The sequence below is a fragment of the Ambystoma mexicanum genome, chromosome 4p (assembly GCF_040938575.1).
Source record: "Ambystoma mexicanum isolate Mex_15411 chromosome 4p, UKY_AmexF1_1, whole genome shotgun sequence".
Lineage (NCBI taxonomy): Eukaryota > Metazoa > Chordata > Amphibia > Caudata > Ambystomatidae > Ambystoma > Ambystoma mexicanum.
The window spans coordinates 224,954,407-224,967,051 of record NC_090927.1 but is presented as its reverse complement, the minus strand read 5'-3'; the positions used below and the strand labels follow the sequence as shown (position 1 = coordinate 224,967,051).

The 12,645-nt window shown below is 45.0% G+C and overlaps 1 protein-coding gene across 2 annotated transcripts in view; it reads left to right on the top strand.

Annotated features, from left to right (window-relative positions):
* EFHC1 (EF-hand domain containing 1) overlaps positions 1 to 12,645 on the top strand; it is a 285,060-nt gene that overhangs the window by 258,507 nt on the left and 13,908 nt on the right. Inside the window, exon 10 of one of the 2 annotated variants that reach the window (XM_069605741.1) lies at positions 7,973 to 8,293. The exons of the other annotated variant lie outside the window; for it this stretch is intronic. Coding sequence (XP_069461842.1) covers positions 7,973 to 8,293 — 321 coding nt within the window. The remainder of the gene's footprint in view (positions 1 to 7,972; positions 8,294 to 12,645) is intronic. 2 annotated transcript variants of the gene reach the window in all.

The window sequence follows — 12,645 nt, the reverse complement described above, 5'->3', positions numbered from 1 at the left end:
ATTGGAAATTCAAAACATGCTATTATTTCAAATACATTGTTCTATCATTCTGGTCACCCTTGCCAGCACATGCAATACACCTGCGCACAATGCTTAAATCAAAAAGCTCTCAAGACCTGACTCAGTTGGTTAGACTCACCTACTCTTACCAATCAGTAATAAAATACAGGCACCAGCAGGGACGTCATTTCACCAAAATTCCAGGGGTAGCGGAAGTGACATCACACAACCCTTGCCCTCAGATGGCATCACAGAAAGTGATGTCATGTGATCCCACTCCAAGTGACATCACGCAAAGTGATGGCACACGACCTTTCACCCCTTCACAACACAGGAAGTGGCATCACATAGCGTTGTTACTCGGTATACTAAGAAAAATATGCTTACTATATCACTGTAATATTATATACATTTCATACCAGAATGGATCACCATATGTAGAGTTAATATCAGTGTGTATAAGCCCATATTACTAAATTACTATCACTGTAAATAGATGTCCAACACAACAACCTGAACTATTGTACATCACTCAGGCTAAACTGTAAATAGAACATCTCCAAAAGGCCTAGACCCCAAAGCGCAGACATCCAGTGCCAGCCAAGTGTCTGGCCACAGACTGGAAACAGGAACTGACCAACACAACTCCAACCAAAAGGCAATCGGAGGCTGTACCACTTCATGCTTTTACACGTGGACAATACATGCAGGGACTTTCTTGTTAATAGTGCACTTTGAACCATGGGGCAGCAACCCACTCCCACCAGTCACCCAGAGTTTGAATATCCCCCAACCATTTTCACCACGGGCACCCCACCATCCACTGTGAGTAGCTAAGGGCCCTAAGTCAACAGCTTTAAATGTCTGGCACCCACTCCCCCCCTCCAACACCTTACACCTCCAATGCCTTGCTCCAACACCTTCATGTTTGCACAGTGCCACTCTCCAGCAACCTAAGTCTCCAACAATCTCCAACACCATCAACCTCAAGCAAACTAGCAACTTAAGTCTCCAGTACCCTCCTTTAACACCCCAACACTGTGAGTCTCAATTACCCTCCTCAAACATCTTATATCTGTATTCAATGCATTTCAACACATTACGTCTCAAACACTCTCTCCCAACATCGCTAGTACAACATCTTAAATCTCCAGTACCAGCCTCCATAACATTGAGCCTCAAGCACACAGGTCAGACCCAGAGCTATGCCAGGGGTTATGAATGACCTGAGAACCCATCGCAATCTATTTTAGACAACAGTTTTTTGATGCAGAGATAAGGCTAGGTGGAATCGACCACATCGTCTCATTATATGCGGACGATGTACTGATATGTGTCAACAACCCACACCTTAATGTACCAACAATATTAGACGTCCTTGACAATTATGCCAAGGTTTCTGGCATCCAATTTAGCAAAACTAAATCCTGCTTGTTCCCCCTAGCAGGCCTGAAGAACAGGAGCGCTGAAGAGCTCCCCTTGGTGGGCGTGAAATGGCAAACCACTTCTTTCCGATACATCGGAATCCTAATAATGCACACCCCGGAGAGGATGCATGAACATAACACGAAAGCAGCTGTACCCACATTATGTAAATCCATAGGATTTTGGACGAAATTACCACTATCTATGCTAGGTAGGGCCTCTATAGTTAAGATGATTATCCTCCCTAGATTCCTGTACAGGTTCCTGAATGTGCAGTTCTACATTGCAAGACCCTTTTTTCAACTCCTTGACACTATAATCAGAGAATTCTTGTGGGGAAGCGGCAGACATCGGGTGGCCTTGTCTACCTTAACCTTACCATACAAACAGGGTGGGGTACAATTACCTAGCCTGGAAAAGTACTATCTTGCAGCCCAACTAAGCCACGTGTCCAAATGGTTGGCAGACGAACCCACCTCTGAAACCCCTCTACTACAGGCCCTGATCTCCCCATTTCGACTAAAGGAACTGGTTTGGGCCCCCCAGAATTTGTTTCGTAAAATGCCATTTCTGGCGACCCTTGGTAGAAAAATATGGCACAGAACTAATACAGTCTTGCGTTTGAAGCAACCATACTCGCAAGAAATGCCATTAATTTCATGTCTTGGTAAATCTGATACAAGCCTATATAGCATTAGGCTTTGGGAACAAAAAGGGGTGTACACTTGGAGTGATCTATATGCCGAAGTCGTGTTCAGGGAGTTCACCGAACTACAAACTGAGGAGGACATCCATGCTGGCCAATTCTTATGGTACCAAAAGATCCGCAAAATTGCTCGCACAAAATGGGCACCTGGCCGGAAGAACTGGAGGCAGATCCCTTCTTGACACTGATGTATAACTTGAACGAAGGGGGGAGGGCAGTATCTCAAATTTACAGCCTCCTCATTGATAACCCCAACTCTCGTAGCACTGCGTTGAAGTCCTGTTGGGAAGCACACATGGGACAAGAGATGTCAGAAAAAGAATGGGACAGAGCACTATCGTTCCCAAAAGAGGTCTCCAGGAACCAGAGATTTCGACTAATACAGTTAAATGCACTTACTTAACCCCAAGCAGAATAGCAAAGTTCAACAACTCCAAACAGGCACAGTGCACCTGGTGTGGGGCTGACGGGGCGGACTTGATCCACATGCTATGGAGCTGCATCAAGGCACAGAACCTCTGGTCAAAAGTGAAGCGAACCTGCGAAGAAGCGGAAGTAACTAGATTCCAATGGACCCCAGCTGAGTGCCTATTAGGCATCTATCCCAGGCTGGCCAAACTCAAATACACTGTCAGACTGATGGACTTGTTGTGCATAACGGCCAAGAGAGCTATCGACATGGCCTGGAAAAAACCTGCAGGTCCTAACTATAAAATATGGCGCAAAGAATTCGAAAGATGGGCAAACGCTGAAACAAGAGCCTGGGAGGACAGCGTAACCAGATCTACTGATGACTCGAGCATGGCCCTAGCAGCTTGGAAGGACACCATGTCTAGATTGTCCCGCTCCTCGGACGATAAACCCCCCTGAACGAGTCACCCGGCTGACCATTCGACCCACACGGTCAACTAAGATGCCAACACCTAGACCACAACACCCCAGATGGGGGCCAGAGAAGAACTTGCCCACTCCCACCAGCTGCCCAACCACCTGTCTTTTCCAGAAACCTGACAACTGTTACCCCCCCTTTACTATGGAGACAGTTACTGTGAATTTGTCGTTTGTATGTTGTTGTTTGTTTAAGAAGGCACAACTTCTGCGTAAGAGTTGGATAATCTGAGTAAGGATTCCGGCCAATATACTGTATGATGTTGGAAAACGTTAAATGCCAATAAACAAATTTTAAAATAAATAAAAATGAATGACCTGAAACCTTACAGTCATCACCTTTCTGTTTTGCTTATTCAGCAAGTAACCCCGTTTGTTTGTTAAATGGGAGATAGCAGGAAAGGATTTGTTGAAGGTCACAGTAATTGCAGTTTTTTTGAACATTTTAAAATGTAAACAGCAGCAGCTGCATGACATCACATCTAGAAAAGGCCAATTTTATTATTTTCTTTGGTCCTTTATATGTTGCTTAATGACAGCCTCCTCCAGCTTATAAGCACTGGAACAAGAACTGAACTCATGTTGCACTGCACTCTCTTGTTCCCAAAGCAAGTGCGTTGCCCCTGAGCCATCCTTCCAAATATATATTTTATTTGCTTGGGGAAGCAACAGATGGTTTGCATCAAAGGCAGAGGGCAACTTCATTTAAATGAATTATCGCACCTAACATCTATCTACAGTGTGCCTGTGATGCAGGTCTGGCAGATCTGAGCCAGGTCACGCAGTGCCCAGGCAGGATTGGTGGCAGAAACCACTGGGGCACACCCCTCTCATCACAGGCCCAGTGGCTCATTGCATGGACAAAGCAGACAACAAGAATCACTGATGAGATTTGCGTTCATGCTGTGCTGACACGGAGTACTGCAGCCCGCTCTTATCCATTCCCTGCTAGCTAGACCTAGCCCACATGCTCTTCCTGTTGCTACAGTACTGGGTATGAGCTGGACAGGCAACCCCGCCTCTGAACCCAACCATTCAGGAATTCTTCACTAATAGACTGCCAACCTGTTAGTGATGGCGGCTTTATGGTTTTTCCTGTATCCCTATTACTTGTCAACGGCATTAACAACTGCCTTTTTCAGGAGCAACATAGTTATCTGCTCTGGGCGCTGCCTCTTTTCCCAGTGCCTCAGGGGTAGCAAGGGACAGGTTTAGTGGAAGCAGAGGAGGAGCCAGGGGTAGCAGCTGCTACCCCTGGCAACCCCCAAATGACGTCCCCGGACACCAGCCCACAATTATCATAACATCGAACCTAGAACAGTAAGAACTCCTTTTCTGATGGATAACAACATGACAAAGCTTCCACTTTCAGGTCAACAGCAGACTGATCTTTCCAATTACTAGCATCTTTACACTATGCACAATCCCCCCACCCCCACCCCCACAAACATCAGCTTTATCTATTCTAGCACCACAAAAGTCTCGGCAGAACAGTTCAGAGCTCATTGCATGGCCTACTGCTTCTTTACAATAGCTCTTCCAAGGTACACAAACACACCCTCCCCCCTCTTCCCAGTGTACAAATGCTGTCACCAAATAGGTTAGATCTTGGGTTTTCACCTCTGAAGAAAGCACACACTCAAATGTCACTTCCACAAACCACATAGATATAAAATGGCACTAAGGACTCAAGTTCTTCCAATCTGCACTCATCAACACTTCGGTTTTCTTCTTTGCCTTGTACCTTCGTTAATGCACCTCATGTTCTTGCAGAGTCATGTGCAACAAGGCCGTCAAAGTGGTACAGAGGTGCACTATATAAGACCAGTTTATACTTGACCGCGAGCCCTGTGCCATTTGCCTACACTGCTCCTAAAATGCATTTTCAAATGTACAGCAGTCATTCTTTTCTGAAAGGTCACATGCAGAAACAAAATTAGCAAATCGATATTTGTCGAATCCATTAAAGGATTGCTTCAAGGACATTAAAGCATTTTTAAACAGACTTTATTTACAGTAATATTGTAAAAATTTGAAATATATTTTGTGACCCACTCCCCCGAATTTGGGCAGGGGTCAAGCACAGACAGGGTCCCCTGGGGCCCCCTCCTCACTTCCCACTTCAAAATCCCAAGGTACCTACGAATCCAAAACAAGAAACTCCTTTAGTATGGAGGAACCCCTGAACCTCCCTCAGGCCAGAGCTAACTACCTGATGTGGACACTGAACTCTTTTCCTTTAACGTGACACGGTTACAGCCATGTGTTCTCCCTTGTGAGTGTGTGGATGCATTTGTTTCTGCAGTAGCACTGCCAGAGACATCAAGGAGAAAGGTTTGTGTAGCTCGCAAGTCTCCTGCGGATATAAAATTGCCCACAATAATGGAAGGTTAGGAAGAAAACGTTATGTCTATTTACTGTGCATGAGATCAAAATGAGCACATTTTGCTTCCACATTCATGCGAGCATTTCATGGATTGCAATGTTACATTTTCCCCACAACTAAAGCATTTTCTTTATCCCTTGGTTGAAAGAGGTTTCCCTGTAGGGAATCCAGTGGAACCAGTTTACAACAGGGCAAGCCAACTGAGCCCCTTTGGGGAGGGGAGGAGAACACCTATAGGTCCAAGGCCATTATAGAAACTAAAATGGCGGCAGGCCCTTGTATAACTTTAAACCCTACCCTTCTCAACCCACATGCCCAACAGCACATGGCCCAAACACAGTCAAACCCAGCCCATAATAACTTGGTGCAAACCATGTTCTTAGGCACCACCCAAATGGGGAAACTCGGACATTAAAAGGCAGCCAGCAGATTAACAATCCATGTGAAAACTGGCAGGAAACGAGCAGCAGACATTGGAGACCCCTCCCATGAGAGCCCAAGCGAGGAGAGCATGATGGCAGAGACCACAAATGAGGAGACACCGGTGGGTGGTAAGGATGGAGAAGCATGGAGTAGTGTGAAGGGAGATATTTTTGGAGAATAAAAAACTGTAGTTGAAGGAGGGGAGTAGTGAGGTATAAGGAAATAGTAGAGGAAGGCTAGAGGTTTTGTGTTGTTAGAGGAGACAGATAGTTTCGGAGCAGAGGGGTTATGACCTTGTAGAAAAGGACATCACATGCACAGGACATGAACAAGATATTAAGTTAGAACAGGGGAAAGAGAGAAATAGTACTTCTGAGATGTCGGAGGGGGGACATTGCCAGGGAGATGGCGGAGTGAAATATTAACTTGGAGAAGATGGAGGAAGACAATGAGTTTGAGACGAAAGAGGGGAAGGAGATATTCATTTTAAGAGGAAGGAGAGAGGATCTTTTTGAACAAGGAGGGTGCTGACAGTTTGACGTTTTTGGCTAAGGGAAAGGGGAAGGAGGAGACAAGAGGAGGAAAGTGGGAAGTATTTTGCAGAGAAAGGAGAAGACTTGAAGTTAGGAAAGAGTTGCAGTGAGAAGGAGAGGTACCATCTGGAAAGAGAAGAAAATGTGTATCTTCTAAAGAGGGGGATAGAGCTGGGCACTTGTAAGAAAGGAAGATAAGCGGAGACCAGCCACTCAGAACAGATAATTTCCAGATGGCCCAGATGATCCAGGAGACATTGCTGGAAAAGGGCTTAGTGGAATGAGACAGTGCCACTATTCTGGGCAGCATGGCGACAGCCTGTTGCTAGCCATAATGGGAATCCCAAGAAAGAACATCAAAAGGAGAAATGGGTGGATGGAGAAATGGGTAGAATGGAAGAGTGGGGTCAAAAACCTTGGGACCAGCTTTGTGGGAAGGTCCCATTGCTCAACCAAGAATGAACCCCAGGCAGAAGACCTAAAAGAAAGCTGTCAGGATGACCATGAGCCAGCAAACACCCATCTGCCTGAGAACCATTAGTCCGAAGCGCAAGAAAAGCCCACGACCCAGAGAGAGGGTTGAGGAAATACACCCCCTCTGTCACAAACATCTGGTTTGGGAGAGATGCCCTACTTTGAACAATTTGGTTTGCACCAGCTCCCTGAATTGATTTGCATAGGGTTTTGTAGTACTGAGCAGCTTTTGGCAAATCCTTTGAAGAAAGAGGGGAGTTCCTGCTCATCGATCTTCTATATTGAGAACCCCATTCCTCACGTTAGATCCTGACTCTTTGGTTCATGATCACTGCTACCATCCTGACATCCTATTTGTTTTGTTTTAATATCACCCAGACACGTTGCTATTTAGTTTCGAAAGAATGACTAATAAAAATCCTTGAAACAGGATTCTGGGTCTACTCTCAATTCTGGTTCACAGAAACAGTCGTCCTGGCGACCTGTCATAGTGTGTATAAACAACACCTGTTCATTGTAACTACCCTCCTCAAAACTGCATTTTGTAAACATTACATTGAGAATGTGCGCCAGTGACATTCCGATATGGAGGGCGTACTCCACTAAAATCCACCAGGATCACTTATTGCTTGTGTATGGTATAGGCCAATTTGGTAGATTATAAACTGAGAGCCAAAACTATACATCACTTCTTGCAGAAATTCGAATCTCTGATCCTTCAAGCTCTTGCATTGTTGAAATAAATTTTTGGTGCTTTGAGTTATCTGTCATAGGTTTGAATTTGGATTTATATTTTGTACGCCATTTGTGAAATGTTGAACAGAACGAAACTCATTCTTTTTCATTAGGATAAAAGGTTATTCCAACCATAGAGATGCTGTTCATCTTGCAATTAGTACAGTGCATTTAACGCACCTCACAGTTTAGAATAGCCACACGTCCATGCAATATATTTCCAATGCCAAAGTGATGGTTATTTATCCTTGGTTCAGTATTGTTTTATAATGTGCTACTATTGCCACACTGATACTTTAGGCATTGGTTTCAGGGGCCATGATCAATTTATTTAGATAGCAGATAAACTGATGATACATTGAAAGATAAAGATGAATGCGTAACAATGTCCTTACTTTACAGCAAGCTAGATCCAGATATAGTGGAATCCACTGTGGGATATGCAGAAGAGAAGCCATCTTTAGAGTCCTCCGCAGAACAGCCATCTTTAGATCAGCCATGTGTAGCGAAGAATGAAGATCAGGCATCTTTAGAAAAGACCGCAGAGCAGCCATGCAAAGTGAGGACAGCAGAGTCGCCACCTTTAGAAAAGACAGCAGAGAGGCCATGTGTAGTGAGGTTTGCCACAGATCAATCACCCATGGAAAAGGCAGCAGCAGACAAACCTCAGGGAACCAGCAAAGGATGTGGGTGCCGTGCAACCTGCCCACATGCAGACAAGTGGTGAGCAACAGCTGAACAGCAACATGGCAGATCTATGAGTCACTTATCTTGCAATAGCTCCCAGAGTGAATGGCTCTGTAGGTTTAATAATTGATGAGAACCATGCAGAATCAAGTGTACGTCCCGTTAATATGCATGTGCAGGAAGCTCCTCTGTTCTCCATTGAGATAAAAGTTTGTCCAGGACAACTGCATATTGAGGGGAGCCCATGATTTGTCACAAGCATTCCAAATGTGGGTGCCAGGACAAGGTACCCGTTTGATAATCCAGGCACATAGCCAGCAGGGCCTGTCACAAGATGTGGTGAGGCACAGGGGAAAAAAGTGTTGACGTCCCCTTACAATTTTTTGCACAGGGCCAGCAGCAGCACTGCCGCAAACAGGACACAAGAGAAATCTCCTCCTGTGTTTATGTGTGAATGTACCCAAATATGGTTTATTATTATACCTGTAAATCAACTACAGCAATGTTATGTTTCACTACTGAAGAAAGGTTTATTCCACACTAACGTTTGTACCATCTGAAAAAATATATATAGGATGGCATGCAGCATGTGGTATGCGGCACAAGCATTAGGGAGCACCCTGCCCCTGTGTGCGCATTAAAACACACACCATACACAGTGACAGGTAGATGATGTTCAGTGGTGGCTGGTAAATTTTTTAACTGAATAGGCTTAAATGTGTGCGCCAATTATGGGGGATCAACAGAGCACCGTAAGGGAGACCAAACCAAATAAGGCATACTTGAGAGGGTTTTTGTCCCTGGGCACATTTTTGAAACAATGGGTTAAAATGGTGCATTTTACAGTACTTTCTTTACACATTTTGGGTATAAGGCAATACAGTTTGCAATTGGTTGTGTATGGAAGCACATGGAAAAACCAAATAGATGAAAGCCACCAACCGTAAACAGGAGCATTTTTCAATGCATTTCAAGCCGCCTTTGCCAAAACATGGCAGTATAAAAACATTTTCATGCTGGCTGTTGCATACATGGCCATACAGGCTGCATCATTATATGCCAGTATTACCATGTGAAGACTCACAGCCAGTAACAAAAGTCCATGCCACAGAAAGTAAATCCAGACTGGCTGTGCACCAAAAGTGTTATTACTGGCTAGACTGGCTGGCTGTTGCATACATGGCCATACAGGCTGCATCATTATATGCCAGTATTACCATGTGAAGACTCACAGCCAGTAACAAAAGTCCATGCCACAGAAAGTAAATCCAGACTGGCTGTGCACCAAAAGTGTTATTACTGGCTAGACTGCCCTACAATCAATGTAGGCCAGCCCGCCACATAACATTTATGTATGCTTTACCCAGGCCCAGCTGAAGAAGTGTGTAGGCCCATTTCAACATGATGGTTGGTCCCCGCACCGCCTGTTGCTTAGAGCGGAATACAAAATCTGTCATATGTTCTCTTAATGTGTATGCAATACAAATTCCTTGAACCGCTTGTCACAGACGGCTTCAATAACTCGAGGTTATAGGTATAGGGTTTAGGTATTTTATTATCAATGTTGCAGATTTGATGTTAGAATGACGGTTGGCACGCTGGGCTAATGGGGTCCCTAATCTCACCCCATCCTTCCTGTGGGCTCCCTCCTCCCTAACTCAGGCATCCCTATTCCCCAACAGGATGTGGTGCACAAATAGAGATACATAACACCTACTGTCTGGTTCTAACCTAGTCCTGTTGTGATGTACTAAAGGCCGAACACCCTTTTCTACCATCCTCCCTCTGGGGCTTCCTAAGGGTTCCCAACTGTGATGGTATTCTTCCCCAGAAGGATTTCAAGATGTTTGGATGTTGGGTTGTTTCACAATCTCACACTCTGTGTGTATCTCTCTCTCTCTCCTCTCCCTGCTCTTTCTTTCTCTCCTGTACATCCTTATTCTCATTCCTCTTTTTTAGTCTCGCTCTTTCTCCTCCTCTGCCACCGGCCTTCTTAGGTCCTCTATCTCCTATCTCGCCTCTCTCCCTACATGCATTTTCGACTTCCCTCTCTCTCCCCCCTTCTCCCTCTTTCTCTCTCCCTCTCTTTTCTTCAGATTTTCTCACATCCCTTCCTCACTTCCAGTTCTTTCCCTCCTCTTACATATTCCTCAATCCTCACACTTACACCGTCTTTCCTAATAGTTGCTGCGCTCTCTCTTGCCTTCCCTCTCATTCCCTCTTTCACTTTGTATCACTCTTGCCTACCACTATCTACATTCATGCCTCCCCCCTACGTCACACTCTGCTCTCTTCTACACCTTTCTCTCCTCACACACTCTGACACATACATTACCAATTCTACAATCTCTCAAAGCCTGGTTCCACTCTCTCTCACACTCAATACCTTACCTGCAACCTCACGCATCTCTTCTGCAACCTTCTCAGCACTCTGTGCCACCTTCCACTCTCAGCCGCGTGATCTCTCGCTCTAACACTCGCCTCCTGATCTCACCGAACACCTCTCATCCATGGTTCGGAGTGTGGGGTCTTTATAGCCCTGCCTTTCCTGATGTTACTCTCTCCCGCTTCCCATTGGTCTTTCCTGTCACCTGTTTGCTCAGGCCAATCTCTCCATGTCATTTCCGATGGGGGTTGGGTTTTTCGCAGCAAAAGGTTTCAAATCACCTCTTGGCCCTGCCCACTTGTTGTGATTCAATTAAATAAGCAGCAAAGAAATGTCAGAGATCCATAATACCCTGCCAATCCCAGGAAGGCTCTGATGTCTTTTTTCTTTCTTGGGTGGGGAGTACTCTGAATAGCCTCTAACATGTTTTTATGGGAAAGTAGATATCCGTTCCATACCTGAAAGCCCAGAATCTTCACTGAGCTCTACACCAGATGATACTTGGCCAGATTTGCAGAGAGGTCGCTTTCCACAGGCATGGAGATGTATGTGTCCTTCCCAAGATGCAATAGGGACTACGATGTCATAAGGTCCTGCACATTCGCGACATGGTTCCAAGACTTGGTCCATAAGCCTCTGTAATCCATGTGGCCCAAAAGGCACCACATTGAAATAAAATGGCCCATCTGACATTGAAAAGACCGTCTTCTTTTTATCTTCGGGGTCAAGTGACTCGTGGCAAAAGTTTTGCATATGGCCAGGGTGATATTAGCTCGCCTTTGCGCAGAATCTCAACCAATTTGTTGATTCATGGCAACGGTTATACGTCTAATTCGGACACCTTGTTTCATCTGCAGAAATCAATGGAGAATCGCCCGCTCTGGTCTGGCTTTAGCACTAACACAATGGACGATGATAGAGGGCCAGCAGCAGCACGTTAATGTTCTCCTTCCAGGCTTTTAGTTTGTTAATATGATAGAATTGTGATGGCTCCTGTAAGGAAGGCATGGCATCAACAGTAGACACAAACATAATAGATGCAAGTTTTGAATGCCATTATTATGTAGTTTACTGGGGTTGGTGAAATACCTAACTGGCTCTTACTCTAAAATGGGAGTAATCTCAACCATAAAATAAACAAAAAACAAGTCCAAGTCAGTCTAGTCAAAATAAAAAGACCTATAAAAAGAAAACCTAACCTTGCCCCCCTTCTCAAGTGACAAATGTGTAAAGGGAATGCATAAGGGAAGATAGTGTCTTAAAAGAAATGTCAGAATGGCTTAGGTAACAACTCCCTTCCCCACGTTCAGAAGCATGGGGTGTCAAGAGTTTATTAAAAAGGATAGGTGGATGGCACAGTTCTATCAGTTTTGCACACTCTGGCTTGCTGGTACAATTCAACAGTTCAGGCTTGTACTTCAAGCTTTTGACAGTCTACTCAGAACATTTCACAAAGACTTTCGAATGTGTGATTTTGCTTAGCAGGACCACTCTGTTACTTTGTATACTTTTCTGAGCATTCAATCATTGTTCTTGTCTTTATGCGTTTTATCGGCACACACGCAACCTTCAACTCTTGCCACATGCCTCTTTTGCTCTTAACACAAACCGGGCTTTTGTTTGCCTTCTATAATTCAATGGTCGTGTTAATTGGTCCTCTATCTTTAATGCTTTTCCCGTAGCAGTCAAGGCTGTTACCAAAGCCTCCTCTTCTCCTCCCAAACTCCGTCGTTCACCCGGGAGTGTAGCGGTCCGCCTGGAAGCACTTTGAAGGTTTCTCTTTTCCGCTTACACGTTTTCGGTCATGGAACGTTTACGGCTTCCCGATAGGATTGAATTCTCGTCTGGCTCTTTCTCTTTCTCCGCAGCAGCCGATCAGCCCCTTTGCCTTCCAACTTCCATAGCCTGGTTCACATTAACCCCCGAAAGAGATGTTCCTTCTCGCTCCCAGTGTGCCTGTGCATGCCACCTTTTATCCTGACAGAGAGTGTTAATAAGTGGC